This window comes from Cucurbita maxima, unplaced genomic scaffold (genome assembly GCF_002738345.1).
Source record: "Cucurbita maxima cultivar Rimu unplaced genomic scaffold, Cmax_1.0 Cma_Scf00002, whole genome shotgun sequence".
Taxonomy (NCBI): Eukaryota; Viridiplantae; Streptophyta; class Magnoliopsida; order Cucurbitales; family Cucurbitaceae; genus Cucurbita; species Cucurbita maxima.
Window position 1 is genome coordinate 5,055,414 of NW_019272018.1, and position 21,476 is coordinate 5,076,889.

The window sequence follows — 21,476 nt, forward strand, 5'->3', positions numbered from 1 at the left end:
TAATTTAAATTAAGTAAACACAAATTTTACTAATTTAACCTATTAAATTTTATAATTGGGATATAATTTGATTTTGATTTTTTTTTTTTTTTTATTGTTGTGAAAATGTAATTGACGAATGCCATGAAATGGAATTGTAAATAAACTTCCCGCCTCCAAACTAAAAAATTTAAGGGAAGCACCGAAATCAGGAAGCTATCGGGAGCGCCGTAGCCGCATACACAGATGATATGCACGAACACTACCATCTCTGTAATTCGAGATAAAAAGTTCTTCCTCCCACTTCTTAACAAGGCTACTACACTCCCCCAACTCCTCCAAATCCAAGCACAGTTAATCCTCCACGGCATTCACTATGATCTCTCTTCGATCACCAAGCTTACCCACAAGTTCTTCGATCTCGGGGCCGTTCGCCATGTGCGCCAACTCTTCGCCAATGTCTCCAGACCCGATCTATTCATGTTTAATGTCCTTATTAGAGGCTTCTCCGACAATAATTTGCCTAAATCTTCGATCTCTGTCTATACCCATTTGAGAAAATGGACTAATCTTAGGCCAGACAATTTCACCTATGCATTTGCTATTTCAGCTGCTTCGAAGTTTGAGGATGAGAGGCTTGGCGTCTTGTTGCACGCGCATTCGATTGTTGATGGGGTGGCATCGAACTTGTTTGTTGGGTCTGCAATTGTTGATTTGTACTTTAAATTTACGCGCGCCGACATGGCGCGTAAGGTGTTTGATGCAATGCCTGAGAGGGATACGGTTCTATGGAACACGATGATATCTGGGTTTTCCAGGAATTCGTATTTTGAGGACTCGATACGTGTTTTTGTGGACATGCTCCATGTTGGGCTGCCATTTGATTCTACAACTTTGGCTGCTGTGCTTACAGCAGTGGCGGAGTTGCAGGAGTATAGACTAGGGATGAGTATTCAATGTTTGGCTTCAAAAAAAGGGCTCCATTCTGATGTTTATGTGCTTACGGGTTTGATATCATTGTTTTCAAAATGTGGGGAGAGTGACAAAGCAAGGTTGTTGTTTGATCAGATTGATCAGCCGGATTTGATATCTTATAACGCAATGATTTCTGGTTATACTTTCAATCATGAAACTGGATCGGCAGTGACACTCTTCAGGGAATTGCTTGCTTCCGGACAGGGTGTTAGTTCAAGCACATTGGTGGGCTTAATTCCAGTATTTTCGCCCTTCAGCCATCTGCAACTAACTCGCTCGATTCAAACTTTAAGCATAAAGATTGGCATTATTTCGAAACCTTCTGTATCAACTGCACTTACTACTGTTTATTGTCGACTAAATGAAATTCAATATGCAAGGCAGCTGTTTGATGAATCTCCGGAGAAAAGTTTGGCTTCCTGGAACGCGATGATATCAGGGTATACTCAAAATGGGTTGACAGAGAGTGCAATTTCTCTGTTCCAGGAAATGCTGCCTCAACTCAGTCCAAATCCTGTCACCGTTACCAGTATACTTTCGGCTTGTGCTCAACTTGGAGCTCTAAGTCTTGGTAAATGGGTTCATGGTTTGATTAAGAGTGAAAAACTTGAATCGAACATATATGTCACAACCGCTTTAATTGATATGTATGCAAAATGTGGTAGCGTTGTGGAGGCTCGTCAGTTATTTGACTTGATGGCAGAAAAGAATGCGGTAACTTGGAATGCCATGATAACTGGTTATGGTCTCCATGGATATGGCAATGAAGCTCTAAACCTCTTTAATAAAATGTTGCAATCTGGGATTCCACCGACAGGTGTTACTTTTCTCTCTATCTTATATGCTTGCAGTCACTCCGGCTTGGTGAGAGAGGGAAATGAGATTTTCCACTCTATGGTTAACAATTTTGGTTTTCAGCCCATGAGTGAACACTACGCTTGCATGGTTGACATATTTGGGAGAGCTGGGCAGCTAACGAATGCCTTGGAGTTCATAGAAAGAATGCCACTCGAACCCGGCCCTGCTGTTTGGGGTGCACTGCTTGGCGCTTGTATGATTCACAAGAATACAGACATAGCCCATGTTGCTTCTGAAAGACTTTTTCAACTGGACCCAGAGAATGTGGGATACTATGTTCTGCTTTCTAATATATATTCTACTGACAGGAACTTCCCCAAAGCTGCTTCAGTACGACAAGTTGTTAAGAAGAGAAATCTGGCAAAGACACCTGGTTGCACTCTAATTGAGATTGATGATCAACAACATGTGTTCACATCTGGAGATCAGTCCCATCCTCGGGCCACGGCCATTTATGCCATGCTAGAGAAGTTAATAGGGAAGATGAGAGAGGCTGGATATCAGGCAGAAACTGTTACTACTGCTTTGCATGATGTAGAGGATGAAGAGAAGGAGTTAATGGTGAATGTCCACAGTGAAAAATTAGCAATTGCTTTTGGGCTTATTTCAACTGAGCCCGGAACTGAAATTAGGATTATTAAGAACCTCCGAGTTTGTTTAGACTGTCATACTGCAACTAAGTTTATATCCAAGATCACTGAGAGAGTGATTGTGGTTAGGGATGCCAACAGATTTCATCATTTCAAAGATGGTTTTTGTTCATGTGGAGACTACTGGTGAAATAACACTCCTGTGGTAGTTAAGATTATTGGATTGGAGGGATCATAAAAGTCAGAAGGCATTGGAATTTCATGTATTAGATTCAAGTAGTTAATTAATTATAGGTATTATGATTGTTTTCCAAAGAAGGTTAAGTAAATTTAGGAGAGTCATTTGATATGTAATGATCTGCTGCGGCAGATTGATAGAAACGTATGAGATAGCAACTTAACCCCTTTATCAGATTTCCATTTTCCATCCATTTGTTTCTTCATATTCTGTTACTCCTGTCTGAGGCTTTTTTATTCACATGAGTCCTGGCACAGAGGCTTGCTTCACAATTCCGTTCATACAACTTTGCACATCTTTGTTTTCCGTATCATTTATTAAATATCTAACTGAAAAGTGTATTTTATCTAGCAGATTCAGGTTTAACTGCGTTTGACTTTCAATTATGTTGTTCATGACATCATAAATGCAGAATATTAACTTGCTGTGCTGTAGGTACGCAGTTAGGTGACGCCTAATGCATGGCTTTACATTCTCTTGCTTCAGAAAATGTGTGGAAGGAAAATAAACGGTATTGACTCTAGACCGTAGTTTTTAGGGGTTTTGGTATGAATTGTTCACAACATTTGCATGAACTATCTATATTTATATATTTGGATACTCAGGAGGTCAGATTGTGGCATTTGAGAATAAAATTTGGAATGCGTCTCCAAAGATATTAATCCTTGAGGTGTTATACTCTCTGTCTATTGAGTCAGAAATTTCATATTTCTCTGTCTATATATTTTCTTACCCTTTCGTTTACATTTGTTCTTACATAAAGCCTATTGATAATTTTTACTGGATCTTTCATATCAATCACTCATCAGTTCTGATTTATATACTGTTTACTTTTTTCAGAGGACGAGGTGTTGAGGTACAATATTGTAATTTTCTATATGATAAGTTCTGTTTTGTGTACACAAACTGAATTAAACAATCTTCATTTGTTCACAAGACTAGGCACATAGTCATACTACACAAAAATTTCACCCTTGCTTTTACTCGTTCTTGTGCTTTACATTCTTTCAGTTCACATGTTCTATATGCAATGTCCAGAATGCACATGTCTCCTGCCTGTGCACATGAATCTTCTTGTGATGCACACATCAAATAACAAGAAAGAGATAGACTTTCAGCAATTTAATCCACATTGCTTGGTATCTGGTCCCTTTGTCTTCATCACAAATGGATTGATTCGAACCCAAAGCAAGGAGAAGATTGAAGCCAACAGCACGGACCATATGACGACTATAGTCGGTGTGCGGTTTTGTCGGCCCATCAGACCCTTAAGGAACGGGTAGAGATGGACAATCACCCAGAAGGCAAAGAAAAGCTTCCCAAATAGAGGTCCCCATGATTGATAGCCATTGTTTATGGCATCTGAGATGCCTGCAACAACCCCAACAAGGTTGATGATCAAAATAGTTGTTGGAGGGATTAGCAAAGTGGTCCATTTAAAGGCATATAATTCTCCAAAATCTTCGTCATCTGTTGCCTTGGATGTAACTGTGAAGCTAGTATCAATTCCAGCCAAAACCTTCAATAGACCTTGAACAACAGCAAATAGATGAGCTGAAATACCACCAATGACCCAGAACTGCTCATTTCTCCACCATTCCTCAATGCTAACTCCACTCCATTTAAGCTCTAGAATACCCGTAGCAAAAATGGAAAGAAACAAGGCAATGAAGTAGAGACTTGCAAAGGTGCTTATCTGTTTGTCAAAAAGCCGTAGATAATTTCATCAATGGATGCAAAATACTTTGCCAAGTGAGTTTATCAAACAATATAATTAAATGTATAGTTTACTGTGAATTTTAAATTAATTATGTCTTCCTTAATTTCCTCTTCTCTAATATTTTCCGCTTAAATCACTTTTGTTGGCGATACTGTAATTTTACTATATTTACCGGTGGCATGATGAACTTATCGGTGAGCAGGCAAATCGCAGGGAGGGTACAGTAGGCGAGAAGTGGTATTGAAGTGAAGGGGTAGACAGTTGTGTTGACGTATGCAAATCTCTCTAGCCACTTTAGCTTCCCACCCTTATAACCATACCAAATAGGGCAGTGGTTGCTGAAAAAGATTTCAATAGACCCGAGTGCCCACCGAAGCACCTGGTTCAGCCGATCAGACAAGTTAATGGGAGCTGTACCCTTAAATGCAGGTCTCTTTGGCATGCAGTATATAGATCTCCAGCCACGACAATGCATCTTGAAATCTGTTAGAATATCTTCTGTGATCGACCCATAAATCCAGCCCAACTGCATACACAAACATGATACAGGTATCAGTTTCAAGTTTACCTTTCTCTAGACTATATTTATTAATTACTTTTTGTTCGATTTCACTGTTAGCATGTCAGTAGTGAAAGGAAAGAGGAAGGTTGTGTTTTGATGTTTCCTCAAGTAAGGATTGTTGACATTACCTCTGTACCCCATTCGGTTTTGTCTTCATAACCGCAACTGATAACATGAATTGCTTCCTTAAGTAGGGTCGCTGGACCCGAGGAGGGTGGAACACCACCTTCTCAATCAAAGTCGAGGTAACAAAAATTGATGACTGCCCAAATTTCTTTTCGAAATTCATTTGCGACATTAGCAGCTCCTTGTTATCTTCCATCGCTGCTCATAGCAGCAAGCGATTATGAGTTCTCACAATCTGATGGTAATGTATCCACCAAGACACAAGTGCCAATAAAAGTTGAAGTTTGAGAAAATGTACTCACCTGCAGCATCTCCATCTACCCCACTTTTAGAGCCCTTAAGCTTCTTGCGACGTCCAAAGCATGGACAACAGTCACAGCATACCATTTTTGGGCGCTTCGGTCCTTTTGGGGGTTCATAACCATATAAAGCCCGTCTCCTGAAAACACACCCTGTGCCAACATATACAGGACCCTGAATTCCATCTAAACCTCGCATGTTAATCTGCATCACAAGGAAACATAGTTTATTTTTATGATATTTAGCGCTTGGTCACTTGAGCAGTTATATATAATACATCTGAGATGGGATCTTTACATCAAAGAAGACCGTATTTCTGTTGGCATAACGATCATGCCTATCTATTCCATCAAATCTTTGTGGAAATTGTACATAGCAGACTTTCTTTCCAACTTGAGGGTCCATAAGGAAACACATTGCCTCTCTTGCTGCTTTGCTATTGTTTATGTAGTGATCACAATCTAAGTTCAACATGAATGGAGCATTTGTAAGCACTGCAGATACACGAATCTGCAATTCAACAAAATGCTGTGGATTAGATGAAGGAAAATGAATAAACTAGGGTCAAGAAAGAGAGAAACTTGGAACTGAGCAAGTTACCAAGGCATTCATGGCACCAGCCTTCTTGTGATGTTGGAAACCTGGTCTTTTCTCACGAGATACGTACACTAAGCGGGGGAGTTCATTCCCTTCTGCATCAGGGCCTCCACTGTGACCCAAAAAGACTTGGATCATACCAGGGTGATCTTTTGTGTTGTTGCCTGGCCATGGTGTTCCATCTTGCATTATCCATCCTTCTGTGGGAACTTTTATGGCTTTTGCTACTTGGGCATTTATCCTGACCTTGAATTCTTCATATTCTCTCTACATGCTCCAAAGATATTTCAGGCTTGATATTAGACACAATTGTGGCACTCCTATATTTTTCTCTTTCTCAGTTTATTTGTTAAAAGTGCTTACCTTCATTGCCCGACGCTCCTTTACAAATGTTGGTTGGACTTTATCCTTGAGATAATCGATCTTCTCACAAAAGTACATTTCAGGTGCTCGAGGTTCTATCGAAAACTTCTTACAGAAGGGCACCCATTTCCTGGCAAATTCTGCAGTTTCAGACATTGCTTCGTAGGTAAGCATGGAAGCTCCATCATCTGAAACGTAGCATGAAACCTTATCAACTGGATAGTCCATGGCCAAGATAGATAAGATTGTGTTAGCTGTTACAAGAGGAGGTTCCTTCATCGGATCAACAGTACTGACAAAAATGTCCACTGGAGCAAGCAAATTAGGTTCGCCCTCTCGTTCATACCTACATTACAACATTCATATGATGGCATTCTAAATTTTGATAAATATATTCAAACTAACACATTTATTATTATTATTTTGCATTTTAAGGCTATTGTATAATTGATATTACCTGAGGGGACAGACGATCCAAGTAGGTTTCACGATCGATTGGGAACCATTTGGGGAACTGATCGAGGATCCACGAAAATGCAAACCAGATTTCACATATCACAGAAGTTAGCCACAAACCCAATGCATCATGCACTGGATTTAGAATCCGATACCGAAGGAAGAAGGCAAGAATAACGAGCCGAGCCACAATAACCATCCGGTAAGGATTAATTTTGCTAGATGCTATTGGTTCCTTGATAGTGGCTGTCTAGCTGCATCAATCCTGCAACAGTTTGCGAGTCATTGACACATGGAGTTCCGCGAACAAAAGTTTCAAACATCTGAATTTAGAAAGACTGAACTGGGAAATGTTCAAGCATACATAGCCATGTCAGGGTCATTGGCATCATCAGGTTCAGGCCCAAGATTGCCTTGCTGCAATTTCCAATCATCCATTTTATCTTTCCAACCTTCCTCTCTCTTTTCATCCCATCTTCCACTGCCTGAATTTTTTAAAGCATATCGGATACCGTATGATAACAAAACTTCATGTATCTTTGGGACAATTTAATGCAGGATCAATGGGGTGCAGAAAATTTACCTGGTTCAGAAGCTGGAAATGGATGCACTCGTTTGTGCAGTGAAGAAGATGATATCTGATCTCCATAACCCTGGGATGATAAAGGAAGCTCAACATTTTCCTGGTATGCAATATTAATTAGGAAAAAGATTTCCAAACAGAGGCTAAAGAATGAAAGGTTTGCCCACTCACTAGCTCTGTTCTTCCATACTGTGCATTTTCATCATCATTTGGCCCTCTACCGTAGCTCATCTTTCCATGAAGAATAGCTTCTGCCATATGACTGTGCTTATTCCTCTCATCATCAATGTTGAATTCATGTTCAATGTCATCTATGTCTTCTTCATCATCATCTCCCTCGACCCTCGGACTCCCTTCACAATACCCAAAAAGAGAGAGTTTAAGAAAAAAGAAAACTCGAAACTTGTTATTGCATAGTCCTTCGTTCTGTATTTCACCTTTAAGTCGCTTATATCTAGTTTTACACTGAGGACACAGTTGGCTTCCTTCTCTTCTTTCATACTCATAACAAGGTCTGCAGACTGGAAAACCACATTCATTGCAGGCAACAAACAGATCACCATCCACAGTAAGCCCCACTTCATCACCACAGATCTCACAAACTTGACCGTCCAAGTTCTTCAATGGCTTCGGCTGCAGAACAAAAAACAAAACAAATACACACCCATATCAGTGACAATTAAACAAACCAAAACCTTCTCCCACTGCACTTTCTGATCAATTAAGTTCATCACCTCCTCATGGCCATGAATGACAACAAGCTCATTGCGGTTGTGAGAACCAGCGACAAGTCCTGCGCTGGCTTCCATGGCTGGCGAGCAACACAGGGAGACTAAGTGTTCAATGAAAAATGAGAGTTTGAAGCAAGTAACGTGTGTTTATGAAGGCAAAAGGTAGAGACTGAATAGGGTGGCATTAGATATTCAATTGCCTTCACCTAACGTGTCTGATGAAATGGGTGGTGAGTTGGTTGCTATGTCAAAGTCCCATCTTGAAGTTCAGCTTCAAGCCCTTCAAGCCCACCACTAGTAGATATTGTCGTTTTTGCACTTTCTTTTACGAATTTTTCCTGAAGATTTTAAAAACTAGGGAGAGATTTTCACACCCTTATAAAAAATGTTTTGTTCTTCTCTCTAACCGACGTGGGATCTCACCGTTCAGCTGACATGTACGTCTCTTCTACTTCTGTATTCATCTTATCCTTTAAGGGACGTTGCTCTTTTGCTTTCAGTCTCTCTTTACTTTCAAATGGTTCCTCTTCATGAATTACAGCTAGTCAACTCATTAACCTTTGCTAGTGATCATTCAAAAGTCCCATAATTGGTTCATTATAAGCTAAAGTAAAAGTTAATAAATCATTATCTTATTTCTAACTGTAACGCACATTAGTATTAGTATTTACATACTATATGGTATTGATGCGATTTTTTTCTCTTTCCCATAATGATTATAAGGTGAAAAAGGACCAAAATTCTTAGAATGCAAGAACTTGAAAACTTGTAAACCAAAAGGACTTCAAATGGTTAGGTAAGGATGTTGTTGTCTCTCTATCTCTTCTTGACTGATTAACTTACTCTTAATTCCCACTCTCCAGTTTTATTGTTATATATCATTTCTTTTTTTTACCCAATGTTTCTCGTTTTTTTTATTTTTTATTTATAAATCATTTATATTATTATTATTATTTTACTTCTATCTATTTTCATACAAAAAGCAAGGCATAAATTTCTCTAAGCTCACTATATCTATCCAACTTTAGTTGATTATTACATAAATTAATTATGAAATAACTCTGTCAAAGTTTTAAAATACATTTTTTTTTTCTTTTTCATTTAATATATATATATATATATATATATACAACCTTCTCAATCTTTGGTCCAGAACCACTGGCGAACTCGGAGGGAGCCCGACCAAGCATATTATCGTCACTCATCGAAGGACCGCCGCCAGCGCCGCCCTGATACACTTTTCAATGATGGGATTGCTGGATAATGAAAGTCCCACATTGGCTAATTTAGGGAATGATTGAGTTTATAAACAAAAGAGCTTATGCTCAAAGTGGACAATATCATACCACTGTGGAGAGTTGTGTTCGTCTAACAGGGATTACAAATACCCTCAAGCTCCTCCAGCTTGTCCTCGTGCTCATTGTTCATCAACCTCCACCAACGGGTTCCACTCAATCGTCTCCTTCACAGAGTTCTTCACCCCTGCAGTCTTGGCCTCAGCCATTACGTTCAGAATGGCGTTGACGTTGATGTCGAAGCTGTTGATTTGCTAGAGATCAATTTTAGTAGCATTTATCCTCAGCCTACATACATTTCATGAACACATCCATACACAGAATCCTCCTATCTCGACACAGCTGTAGGTGGTGCCGAGTTCGATGCCTATAATTCTTTCAAGTCTTGAAAAATATTTAGTCTTTGACTTTCTCTTTCACTAATTTAATAAATATCGCCACCTAATTTAAATTTGCCACATCAGCCATTACTACCTCGACATCTAGCTGCCATGTCATCACTTGTGCACTAGGCTAACAAATAGTCAAAAATAATTTAAAAATCATATAGAACTATATCTATTTTTTAAGTTTAAGGACCATTGGAATGACATGGTATTTTATTATCCTTATTTCACCACCTACAAAATATAATCAAATATTCGAGAAATTGTTTAGCAGATCTGGAGTTGAAGGTGGAAAGAATAAGCCAGAGAGCTCTTGCAATGGAAAAGGTTGAAGAAAATTTTTAAATGAGGAATAGATTAAAATTAAATAAATAAATAAAAGGATCTACAGCTACAAACTCCCGGTGAGAATCTAAAGAATGAATTTACATGCGGGGGAAGACTGATTTGGAAGAATGACTCATCTTTCAGTGAGGTAACAAAATGGGCTTTGTTGTTAGCTTGCTTAGCCTAGCAGGGCCGGTCAGGTTGGGAAGCTTGCCTTTAAACGCCTAAACCAGGCAGCCCTTTTCCAATCGTTCCTTTGTTTGTATGAGATGCGTCCACAAACTCTGCTCCTGAACCTGCTTTCGAATGGCATACTGTTACTAATATGCAATTGCAAAAACTGATAGATAATTGCAATATGCACTTTATTCTCGTTAAATGAACAGCTCTTATCCACCAGTTATGAGCTTCATGAAGAGGAATGAACCAAAACTCAGTGAACAAAATACATAAAATTTGGGCAATAGTTTTTCCTATTCCCATCAATGAGATTTGTGGGACAATAAAAGGTTCCAAATAAGATCAAGACAAGTAAATCTATTCGTCAATTTATACGACAGTGAAATGTAATCCCCACCTGCAAAGCTGCTGTTGATGCCAACAATGCTATACATTCATCAAGCATAGCCTTTTCTTGGGCTGCTAAAATTGCAAGTTCAATAACCAACGTCTGCATTATCTCCACCTGAAAAACAAATAAGACGATGATGAACAGTAGATAACACAGACTAGAACAGCAGAAAAGAAAGCATTGAAGCTCCCGACCATGGAGTTTGAAGTATAAATAGTTATAAATATTTAAACATTGCCCATCCAAACATTAGCAAACAATTCAATTAATTACGTTTTCAATGTCCTAAAAGACGTATTTCCTCAAAAGAAGAGGGGGAGAAATCCAAATCACAGGCAGTTTGATGGTTTACAAAGGTTTAGATACTTGCATCATTAATTTTATCTCCTCTAGCTAGTATGATCAGATTTATTCTAATTCTCAAGCTCTACGAACATCAATTGCATTATAAGATGACAAGATTGGTAAATGTCCATAACATTTGCAGAGTCACTTTATTTCAAGGAAGATGTGGAGACAAGCTATTAAAGATCGATAACATTCAAGGTGGAGTTATGCAAGTTTACCCTTGGGAGCATGGAGCAAATGGAGGATCCCATTGCTTGCATCACCTCAACGGCTGAAAAAATAGCATCATTTAAAGAGCCCGCATCTACCTGTAAACAAGCAAATTACTGTAAGTTACCAATATTCTGTTTCCCCCATAGTTAAAACAAATTACTGGCCATTGTAGCATACTTTTGCTCCTCCAGTCAATGGAACACGAAGAGTGCTCGCCTCCAAATCGTCTATAACACCTGATAAGGATCGATTATGACTTCTTTCAAGCACAGCCCATTCGTTGAGGTAGCTCATCTGCATCAATCACATGCAACATAAAAATCATATAGCATACATGACAGGGTTCAAATACAAATAGGAGGGGAATTATAACTCCATATTCAAAGGACTAGAAAGGTTCTGATTTAACATATTAACTAAAAGAGAATAATGGTTTTGAATGTGTATTATACTGAAAGTGTAAAACAGCCGTGCTGTATAAACTAAACTAATGATATATAATGGTTTTGAATGAAATAATCGTATTACTTGATCATTCATAACCGAAATCAACTTGAGCTCTAGCTTCAGCTGTTGGAGATTGATCCTTTTTCTGATTACTGAATCCCACAGATTTAGTGTCGTATTCCATACGCCAAGAAGAGTTCTCTGCACCAAAGCACAAAAGTTCTTAATCTTTAACTTGCACTTTAGTATACAAGCAATCATGTCCGGCAATTGGACTGTCAGAATATAACTAAGTTTCTTGACCATAAGCAAATATGTGAACAATTGTAGCAAATATCTTCGCAAATTAATCATCAAAATTTCAGACTGTTCTCAATCGTAAGTAACAGGAATCACGTCTGGTTCAAACAGAGCAAAACAACAAGTAATTGCCAAAAGGGGCCGATTATCTAACAAGATCAACATGCATTGAAACCCTACCTCTGCTGCCACCTCCTGATTATGCAGAACAGCCTCTGCGCGGGCATTAGCACATCTCCATTGCAAATGTCTATTGTATAGAAGCCGTAGCTGATGAGCACCTTCTATATAGCTTGTAGCCTTCTTTCCCTTCTTAAAATCTGCTATGAAACTAAGAACAGAAGTTGAAACATTGGGTTGAGTAGCATTTGAAGGTCTGATTCGTGATGAGATAATTGCTCGAGGAGTTGGAGTTGATGGTGTCATTCGAGATGGACTAGCTCTTCTAGTAACAGAGGATGGTCGTGGGACAAGAGTAGGCGAGTCATATCTCACAACTCGGTTTGTTGTTATTTTTATGTCTGCTAAACTTGACGAAACAACCTTGTTAGCTGCAGATTCCTGCATTGAACTGTCATTGGCTGAATTTGCCTCAAATTCTTTTCTACTCCTTCCATCAACATATGATAGCCTCATAACACCACTGGTCGATTTCTGTAGAGGTTTGCTAACAGTCTCGACCGTACAAGATAATGCGCTTCCTCTAAGTGGCTTATTTAAGATTGGGACTCTTTTATCGGCGAGATCCACGCAACAATTTAATGAATTGGAGGATGCTTTCGCACCAATTCGACTAGGCCATCTATGCTGATCTATGAATTGGGTACGTGACCCAGCAACTGGTTTGAAATTCTCTGATTGATCGTGCCCATTTTTACCTCTAAATGGACTCCTCTTTCTTTCTGGCGCGGACTTCCGTGCAACAGTTTGCGTCTCGGCCTGCTTAGAAGGAAAATTGGAAGAAGGCCTAAGAGTTCGATCAGAAGGAGATGATAACACGGGTTTTTCCTTCTTACTAACAGGAATAGAAATTGTATCAGATTGGAACGAAACGCTCAAACTTCTCATCGTAGAGGGCCATAAGCTATCAGGTCGACCACCAATCATTCTTTTCGATAGCAACTGTAAATCTGCTGTTGAACCATCAATCGGTACGGCCGGGCTTGGAGAAGGGGGTGTGGACGGTCGCTTCCTCTCTGCTGATTGAGCTCTTTTAAGAACCAATTGGGAGGATGTATGAACCGTCCGCGTGATGCTTGGTGATGGGCAACGCCGAGGACCAGACAACGATGAAGGAGAAGGTGACATTTTCTTGGAACACGAGGGAAACCGTGTGATAACTTCATTGTTCTTTTCTGCAGGAACCAACGGTTGTCTTGGCGCCGCAGCTACTGTTTGCTTTCTAAATGCCCGCGCCGATTCGCATACATCCATCCAAACTATCGAAATCAGACCATAGTGATAGATTTCGTCACATAACTACACAATTCGCATTCCCTGAATCTGGAAAAACAGCACTCACGAAAAGAAAAATCCTTTTACCAGCATTGCATCTGCCACCACAAAAATGCACAATCAAAGAATGAACGAAAAAGCAAGGAATAATCCAACATTAAAGAAAAGAAAGAGAAAACGAAAATCTAATAAATAAATCAGAGAACATACAGTCTACAGCAGCAAAAAAATCAACTGAAAGGCGAACTTGAAACACCAGAGCAAATAAACTAGAATTAATTTAGTTTCTAATCAACCAATGCCCTCAACCCAAGCAGATCGAACCACCACAAGGAAGACGAGGGCAAGGTAGGGTATCCAGGGCCGCTTAAAAAAGGACTGCCAAAAATTGCATAAACGTCAAATTCGTCTTGCTTCGACACAACTTGCGTTTAAGGAAAGGGGTCGCCTTAGAAACTCCCGAACTGGAAGGATAGAGTACGTGGGCTTTTGCAGGTCACAACAGGATAAGAAAGGGAAGTGGAGCTTAACGGGACCTTATTCGGCTATGGATGGTTGGGCTGTAAACATGAATGATTCTGTACATTCCGACTATCTGGTTCACTATATGGACCTTGCCATTTGGTTCACTTCATCTTCTCTGCGAACTTCTCTTTTTCATAAATGCCTCTCATTAAAAACAATTCTGAAACTTGGAAAAGTAAAGAAGTTCCATTACCCAACTATCTCATAAGATATAATACTCGTAGGTCTAAGGACCAGGTGAAATTGAAAAGGTAACATTCACTCCAACTGTCATTTTTCTCATTATTTGACCCAAGATACCATTCAAGACACCATTCAATTTGCTTGTGAGCAAATGGTGGATGCCCACTCCACGTGGAAGGAGAACCTTTGTCCGTTCTAAGAATTTACATAGCACGTAATAAATCGATATTGATTACCAAAACCAAAGTCAACACGAAAAAAAAAACGCATAGAAATGAAACTAAGATTCATGGTTATGTGCGAGGTTAGATAAGAACAAAGTTTCCATTTGAACTCTCCGGATTAATATTCTCCTCTTCATAACTTCATAATTCAGGTGCAGCTGTTAATAAATGCAATAATTTCTGAAATCCAGCAAAATAAAATAAAATAAGTTAAAAGGATTTCAACAGATTCGTGCATCTGATGCTGGAAACCGGCATACTAGCCCTTACTGCTCATATAAATCTCTCGACAATAGCTTCAGAGATCTTACATAGAGAGGAATATAAATAAATCCACGAGACATACTCAAATTTCAGAAAATACAAATACGACAAAGAAATTTCAGTAATTATAGTTTAAAAAAAGAAAAAAGGATCCAACACCTTTTACAGACGATCCACGAGACAGGAAATGAGTGAAATGTTTCAAACTTATTATAGAGAACAAAAACGGAATCTGCGAACTCCGAAGCTACTAAAAAAAGAAGAAAAGACAATAAAAATAAAAATAAAAGAACTCGCAGAAATATTTCAATCGAAATTCGAATAGAACTAATTCAAGGAGGACGACATCATCTAAGAACCTCAGTCGCAAATTAGAACTTCGAATACGAGAAAAGAGAAGAAAGTCATAGAGGTTGAAGAAAACAAGTTCTCACCAGTACGGCCAAACCAATCACGCGGCGAATCGGAAAAGCTCACCGACGAATAAATTCCGAACTAAAAATTAAAGCAAATAAGAAGAAATTCGATCGGAGAAATCCGTAGGGTTACGAACGAAGGCGATAAGGTTTAAAGAACTGGAAAGAGAATTAGCCGTACAAGGTTCTTTGCAGCGGGCAGAATTGATGGAGTTCAGATTTTCGAACAAGTTCTAAGAGAGGGAGAAGAAAAATAAAAGCGCTTCTTTTTTAACATAAAATATTAAAATTAATTAATTTTTGAATTAATTGAAAAATGAGAAAACGGTTATGTTTAGGACTTGTTGAGAAGGTAGGGACCATGGAAGACAGTTTGCTTTCGCGCCACCTATTTTCTTAAACTTTTCTTATAAATAAGATCCATTGATAAGATATTACTCAAAATATAAATTAATTTAAAATAAATCGTTTAATTTTCCAAACTAGGTCAAATAAATCACAAAAGCAAATTGTATTTTACACAAGACCTATTTAACATTTTTTTTATCAAATAAAAATTACCCTTCCATAAAATAAAAATACTCCCGACAAATAATTTTCATAAATAAAATATAAAATAACTTTTTTTTTTTTTTTTTTTTACTTTTTTTTAGGAGACGTTAGAGCATGGGCAGCCATTAATTGAATCCAAACAAAACAAAAATGTTTTTTCATTCCTCCAAATCAAGAGGTGGAATGGGAAGAGAATAATGGGGCTATAAAGGATTTTTTTTTTTTTTCTACGCTTTTTAAAATCGTGAAACTGACGGCGATATATAACGGGCAAAAACGAACAATATCTACTAGAGGTGGAGTGATGTGCCAGTCAAGACCCTGGACCCCAATGGAGTTGATTGTGAGGTCTCACATCGGTTATAGAGAGGAACGAAACATTCTTATAAATGTATGAAAATCTCTCTCTATTAGACGCGTTTTAAAACGATGAGATTGAAGGTGATACGTAACGGGTCAAAGTAGACAATATATGTTAGCAGTGAACTTGGGTTGTTATAGTTACATAGTATCGAACTTGGGTTATTAAAGTTCTATAATACCATATAGTGTTTTGTTAGATACGCCTCACTATTTAGTTTGCACTAACATTAAAATAAGCCAGGTAAGGCATAAAGCTTAAGTATTATTATTATTATTATTATTATTATTATTATTATTATTATTATTATTATTATTATTATTATTATTTGTATTAATGAATTAGGAAAGTAAAAAAAATCAGATTTGAATTAATTAAATAAAATGAGAAAGGGATGTGAGGCATAAATATTAAGGACATGGGGAGGTGGAAGATGGAGATTGGAAGTGTAATGGGGCAGGGAATTAGGTCATTCTCACCTCCATTCTTCAAAATTCTTTTATTTATTTATTTATTTATTTATTTATTTGTCTCTTTTTATCTACCAACACAATTAAAAATGTCTCCTCACCAACTTCATCTCCTTTTCTACTCTTTTCCCTTTTCATTACGTTAGACCATTTAAATATATATATATATTTTTTGTTTATTAAATAAAGTCTACTAAATTAATCATTGTTGTCTTCCTTTTCAAATATTACATTGTAAATATAAATAAAAAGAATAATAATTCTTATTTAAGTTATAACTATATAAAATAAGTTAAATTATTTAAAATGTGACGTTAGTTTCACATTTAGTCCATTTATAAACTAGCTTTTTTAGTTTCGATCCATCATTTGAAAGTACAGTTATTAAAGAGTATACTAGAATCAATTTATAAAAAATAATAATAATAAGATGAATTAATAATTTAGTGAATAAAATACATTTAAATTTATTGGCTAAAAATTAAATCAAGACTTTAGTGGTGACGTAGCTAGGTATTAACGTCTTCAAATTCTGTATCTTTGACCTAAATATTCAGGGATTTAATGAAAAAATATTAATAGTTGGAAAATATGGGCAAGTTTGGAAAGGTAATATAATATTAATGCAATTAGTTTTAAAATGCAATTATAAAATTCAATGCGGCGTGCGCCACCGTTTTTTCCAACGTGGCCCCCAGCCAATCAAAAATAAAGAAAAAATCTCTTTGACTGCCGAGTTTCCTTTTATTGACCGAACTTACGTGTCAAACGAGTTTTAACATTAAGATTAGGGATTTTAACGGTCAGGATTTAACCGAATCTTCTAAATTCTGGTTAATCTATAATTTTACAAATTATAAAATAGTTTCTGAAACATTTTTTTTTATTAAACAATTGAAAATAAAAAAGAATTACACTAAAGAATATACGTGAACATTTTGTATTTTTTAAAGTGTTATATATATATATATATATAAATTAAGAAGAGGAAATAAAATGAGTTGGAGTGATTGAGTGCATGTGGGTTGTGCATATGAGTAATGAAGCTTATATCCACATCAACCAGCTGGCCGCCCTAACTATATGCTTTAGCTGCACCAGTACTCCACTCCTTCGAATAAATGTGGGTTCTATTTATTTTAACAAGATATTATATAGTTTTATATTAGAATATATCGTATTCTTTTTAAAAGAAATTAAAATATATTCAATATTTATTAGATACATTTTAAAATTAAATAAATAAATAAATAAATAATTAGATGGGGGGAGAAAAAGGGTCATGATTGATTGAGCAATGAGCGGAAAATTTTGGTATGATTAATGATGATGGAAATTAAAAAGGTATAATTAAAACTATTTTGTATTGAAAAAAAATGTGAATTTGGTAGAGGAGATCAAATGATGGCCAATTAATAATTACCTTTTTCATAATATTTACATTATTTTTTTAACCCAATAATAATTCATTGATCGACAGAAAATCCCTCTCATAAATGAGTTGAGAGAGATTTTTAAAAAAATAATAATAAGAAGAATAAGAATGGTAAATTAAAAATGTCCCCACCCACAATAGTATAAGTGTCTCATGTGCTCAACTTGCATGTCCATGATAACAAAACAAATATTTGCATGTCTTGATATGTACTCTTCATTATTTCCTCATGTGACTGTTCTTTGTCAAAATAGAGAATTGCCAATTAGTTCTATAACAAGTCTGGATTATCGATTAATTCACGCTTGAAGTCCATAAGCAGCCTAAGACTTGCGAGATAAGGCAAGACATACAAGTTACATAGATTAGCTTAAAGTTCAAAGATTTACATTATCTTCAGAAGCTACATGCTAAGATCAAAATTTTCGATCTAAATAAGGTTTATTATATGTTATCGAACTATGAGAAATAGTAGTAAAAATGAGGTATGTCCAAAACAATTTTAGCCTTTATAAATGTAATTAGAATTTATGAAATGTACTATGGGACTAAATTGGAATGAAACTAAAATGGAGGACACATATTCATAATTATGATTTATAATAAAACTAAAGCAACCGACAATGGCGGTTCTAAAATTTGTAATGTTTTGGATGAAAGAAAAATAATTGAGTGGGCCCGGCAAGTAATTGTACTTTTGTTTTGATTTGGAGGATGATTGTTGTGGTTGATGTCGACATAGAATACCATTATGGTCTCCAATTTATGCTGCCCCAAAATCACATTTTTTTTTATTTTTTATTTTTATTTTTTATTTTATTTTTCTACGTACTATTTGATATTAATAATGTACCAACGGATTTTGGGCCTATTGCTGGGCTGGTTTAAAACTTGAAGCCCATTCATTTCGCTAAATTTTAATTGACCCATACATGAGGCCCATGATATTGAAAACAAAACAAGAGAGGATGCAATCATTTCCTTAATTTATGTTTTTTTTTTTCCCCTTAAAAATAGGAGACCACAAGAATTGGTCGGCTCAAAGGGGGGAGCCCACGCCGGGACACGCTGAGAAGTTGGCGGCTTTGTAGCCGTTACAATCGTCACTAACGATTAACGACCTTTTGTAAAAATTATATTATTATTATTATTATTTTGAATCTCTCAGATTTTAGCTTAAATATGTAAAAATTATATCTGAAAATTGGTTTTAAAATTCAATATATACAGATTTATATATTTTTTTTCCGAGTCATTATTTTGATAGACCTATTAATGTGTCCATTATCAAACCCATGCTTGTTCTTATATATTACATAAAATATTTAATTCCTAAATCAAAATCTTTTTAGATGTTTCTTATTCCTTTTGTTTTTAGAATTGGGGGTATCAGTTTTCTTGCAAATTCAACGGTTTTCTATATTCTAGCGCTCCGTTCTGTGATCTGTAGCGTCCAAAACCGCCATTTTCTGGTTCAATGATTGTGTGGACTCTGATTTGGGTTCAAATGTTGCGATTCTCTCTCATTTCTCCCCGTCTATGTTTTTTATTAGGCTTGATTTCCCTCCGAAAATCGCTGCAACCCCTATCTTCATAGCCAGGTGAGTTCTTATTCTTGTTCTTCTCGTTCATGGCGGTTTTCCTTCTTGCAGACATCTTTGTCCTTGGGTTTGTCGAAACCTTTTCAACCCATTTTGTCTGTTTCTCGGAAATCATTTAACAAAATCGGTGAAACTAACAAACCCCTTTAGCCTGATTCTGGGAAATCATCAACGAAAACGCTGAAATTAATTCACCCCATTACCCTTTTTTGGGGAAATCATCGATAATACGTTGAAACTTGCGAACCCCTTCAGCCTGCTTTTGGGATATCGTTTGTGCTTGCTTTTTATGGAGTTTCAAACCCTTTATGCGAGTCGTTTGTGACGCCCAGTTGTTTTGTATTTTTGATTGTGACGATTTTAGATCGACCCATCTCAGTTTGAGGTAGGATTAGCAGAATTCTGTGGTGTTTGATTGATAAGAGATAAGGGTTGTATCATAAGGGAGGGTGCAATGGGTGAAAGTGTTTCAGAATCTGAGATTCAAGGTGTGAAAGAAGCACTTGGAGCTGGACAACAGCTTCTACAGAAGCTTTATACAGAGCTGGACAAGGAAAGGGAAGCGTCAGCCACTGCAGCAAGTGAAGCCCTATCGATGATTCTGCGTTTGCAAGAAGAAAAGGCTGCTATGAAGATGGAAGCAAGTCAATATCAAAGAATGGCAGAGGAACAAATATCCCATGCTGAAGATTATCTTGCTGGGTTTGAAGATATGATATATCAAAAAGAAATGGAAGTTGCTTCTCTGGAATTTCAAGTGGAGTCTTATAGGTATAAACTGTTGAGTTTGGGTTGCCCTGATTTAGGTCCTTGTGAACCTAGATTTGCAGATAAAGATTTGGTTCAAAACAAGGACTTGGGGGGTTCAAATGGAGAAACCAAGGTGAGAAGAGCAAAGTCGCTGCCTCCGAGTCAAGTCGACGAAAGAGATGCTGCAGAAATGGTGGAGGCATTTGAGATCCTTAAACTGGATTGCTGCCCGAGTACCGTGCGACATCCTAACCGTTGTTCGTGGGAACAAATCGAAATGTTAGATGAACAAATAAAAGAGATATCTGATCCTAAAGGTAGTGGTGAAGATAGATTTGAATGTTTGAATGGTGGGATTGCTATTTGCCCTTCAAGCATTCAAGATAAACCTGGTGTAAGCCCAAAATGTTCTTCTTCTTTGTCAAGTGTTCATGATATTTTCGAGATCCCAGAGGCCAACAAACAGAATATTACTCTTAAAACTTGTCAAGCTAAGATTCAACTTCAGAAAAATTTGATATTTGAAGGTGAAAATAGACTAGGAAAGCCAGATCCATTACCCATTGAACCGTTTAGACTGTACTATGAACATGAGCAAAAAACCAAGGCAAAGAATGGTTCTAGTTGCAAAACCCTGAAGAACAAATCATCAAAATCAAGGAAAGGAAAAGCTATACAACAAATTGATGAAATTGTTGCTGAATCTCAACCTTTTCAGCAACTTTGCCGTGTAATAAATCAGCTGGAACAGAATAGAGGCAGTATAAGGCAAGAGATTAGTAGTGCAGGGGCAGAGGAGATGAGACTGCTGCAGGAGATACAAAAACAGCTGAATTCTATTCAATCCGAGATGAGGAGTTTCAAACTCATGCAGCAACGTGCGGTGCACAGCTCGATGTTCGATCTTCTACAAGAGGTATTAGCCTATAAAAAAAACTCCTTTCCTTTGTCATTAACAACAACATATGCTACAAATTTACTGAAAAATACTGTTTTTTTAATGGACAGGCAATGCTGTACTTTTGGTTTTGATGAAGCATTGTGTTCTACAGCCGTGAAGTTCAACAAAAGTTATTGTTTTGACTGTGAGTTTTGTTGATGAATCCGACTTAGTTTGCGTTTGATTTTCTTCAACAGACAGGATAGAATGGATTTGAGTTCATAGAATCTGTAAAGTGTATAGATCAGATGGCATAATTCTGTACATAAAACCAGCTCTCTTTTAACCTACCATTCAGATGGAATTTATTGTATTAACTGAAGAATCATAAGAAT

At 37.1% G+C, this 21,476-nt stretch overlaps 4 protein-coding genes across 8 annotated transcripts; 2 read left to right on the plus strand and 2 right to left on the minus strand.

The window, feature by feature from the left end:
* The first annotated feature begins 181 nt into the window (after positions 1–181).
* LOC111471980 (pentatricopeptide repeat-containing protein At4g30700) lies at positions 182–2,833 on the plus strand. Its single transcript, XM_023117671.1, has 2 exons — positions 182–2,620; positions 2,677–2,833. Exon 1 carries the CDS (start codon positions 226–228, stop codon positions 2,590–2,592), a length of 2,367 nt encoding a protein of 788 aa, XP_022973439.1. The 5' UTR covers positions 182–225; the 3' UTR covers positions 2,593–2,620; positions 2,677–2,833.
* A 599-nt stretch (positions 2,834–3,432) lies between these two features.
* LOC111498781 (cellulose synthase A catalytic subunit 7 [UDP-forming]-like) lies at positions 3,433–8,333 on the minus strand. Its single transcript, XM_023150156.1, is given in 17 exon segments — positions 3,433–4,336; positions 4,533–4,886; positions 5,051–5,154; positions 5,157–5,246; positions 5,351–5,552; positions 5,646–5,858; positions 5,949–6,212; positions 6,309–6,660; positions 6,773–6,998; positions 7,001–7,029; positions 7,129–7,249; positions 7,348–7,447; positions 7,519–7,700; positions 7,785–7,980; positions 8,082–8,172; positions 8,174–8,223; positions 8,225–8,333. Coding segments are annotated over 17 exon segments (3,195 nt in total). The 5' UTR covers positions 8,264–8,333; the 3' UTR covers positions 3,433–3,754.
* Positions 8,334–10,087: 1,754 nt separating this feature from the next.
* LOC111498757 (AUGMIN subunit 8-like) lies at positions 10,088–15,302 on the minus strand. Of its 4 annotated transcripts, none has more exons than XM_023150145.1 (8): positions 15,051–15,302; positions 13,957–14,105; positions 12,146–13,518; positions 11,747–11,866; positions 11,396–11,512; positions 11,224–11,313; positions 10,664–10,771; positions 10,088–10,382 (listed from the first exon to the last, which is right to left on the minus strand). In XM_023150145.1, exons 3-8 carry the CDS (start codon positions 13,397–13,399, stop codon positions 10,311–10,313), a joined length of 1,761 nt encoding a protein of 586 aa, XP_023005913.1. In that variant the 5' UTR covers positions 13,400–13,518; positions 13,957–14,105; positions 15,051–15,302; the 3' UTR covers positions 10,088–10,310. The 4 variants fall into 4 exon arrangements, with proteins under 4 accessions (XP_023005913.1, XP_023005905.1, XP_023005896.1 ...); XM_023150137.1 differs by having other exon boundaries at positions 13,748–14,105; XM_023150128.1 differs by lacking the exon at positions 13,957–14,105.
* Positions 15,303–19,414: 4,112 nt separating this feature from the next.
* Positions 19,415–21,317, plus strand: LOC111472106. Of its 2 annotated transcripts, XM_023117807.1 has the most exons (3): positions 19,419–19,451; positions 19,816–21,117; positions 21,210–21,317. In XM_023117807.1, exons 2-3 carry the CDS (start codon positions 19,906–19,908, stop codon positions 21,231–21,233), a joined length of 1,236 nt encoding a protein of 411 aa, XP_022973575.1. In that variant the 5' UTR covers positions 19,419–19,451; positions 19,816–19,905; the 3' UTR covers positions 21,234–21,317. The 2 variants fall into 2 exon arrangements, with proteins under 2 accessions (XP_022973573.1, XP_022973575.1); XM_023117805.1 differs by having other exon boundaries at positions 19,415–21,117.
* Positions 21,318–21,476: the final 159 nt, after the last annotated feature.

Excerpts from the sequence above, each read along its gene's own strand:
- LOC111471980 (XM_023117671.1), top strand. The coding sequence starts at position 226 with ATGATATGCACGAACACTACCATCTCTGTAATTCGAGATAAAAAGTTC.
- LOC111498757 (XM_023150128.1), bottom strand. The coding sequence starts at position 13,399 with ATGGATGTATGCGAATCGGCGCGGGCATTTAGAAAGCAAACAGTAGCT. Across the intron at positions 11,867-12,145 it reads ATCAGGAGGTGGCAGCAGAG|AGAACTCTTCTTGGCGTATG; the intron begins GTAGGGTTTCAA and ends GCTTTGGTGCAG. Across the intron at positions 11,314-11,395 it reads CATTGACTGGAGGAGCAAAA|GTAGATGCGGGCTCTTTAAA; the intron begins GTATGCTACAAT and ends GCTTGTTTACAG.
- LOC111472106 (XM_023117805.1), top strand. The coding sequence starts at position 19,906 with ATGGGTGAAAGTGTTTCAGAATCTGAGATTCAAGGTGTGAAAGAAGCA. Across the intron at positions 21,118-21,209 it reads TGTTCGATCTTCTACAAGAG|GCAATGCTGTACTTTTGGTT; the intron begins GTATTAGCCTAT and ends TTTAATGGACAG.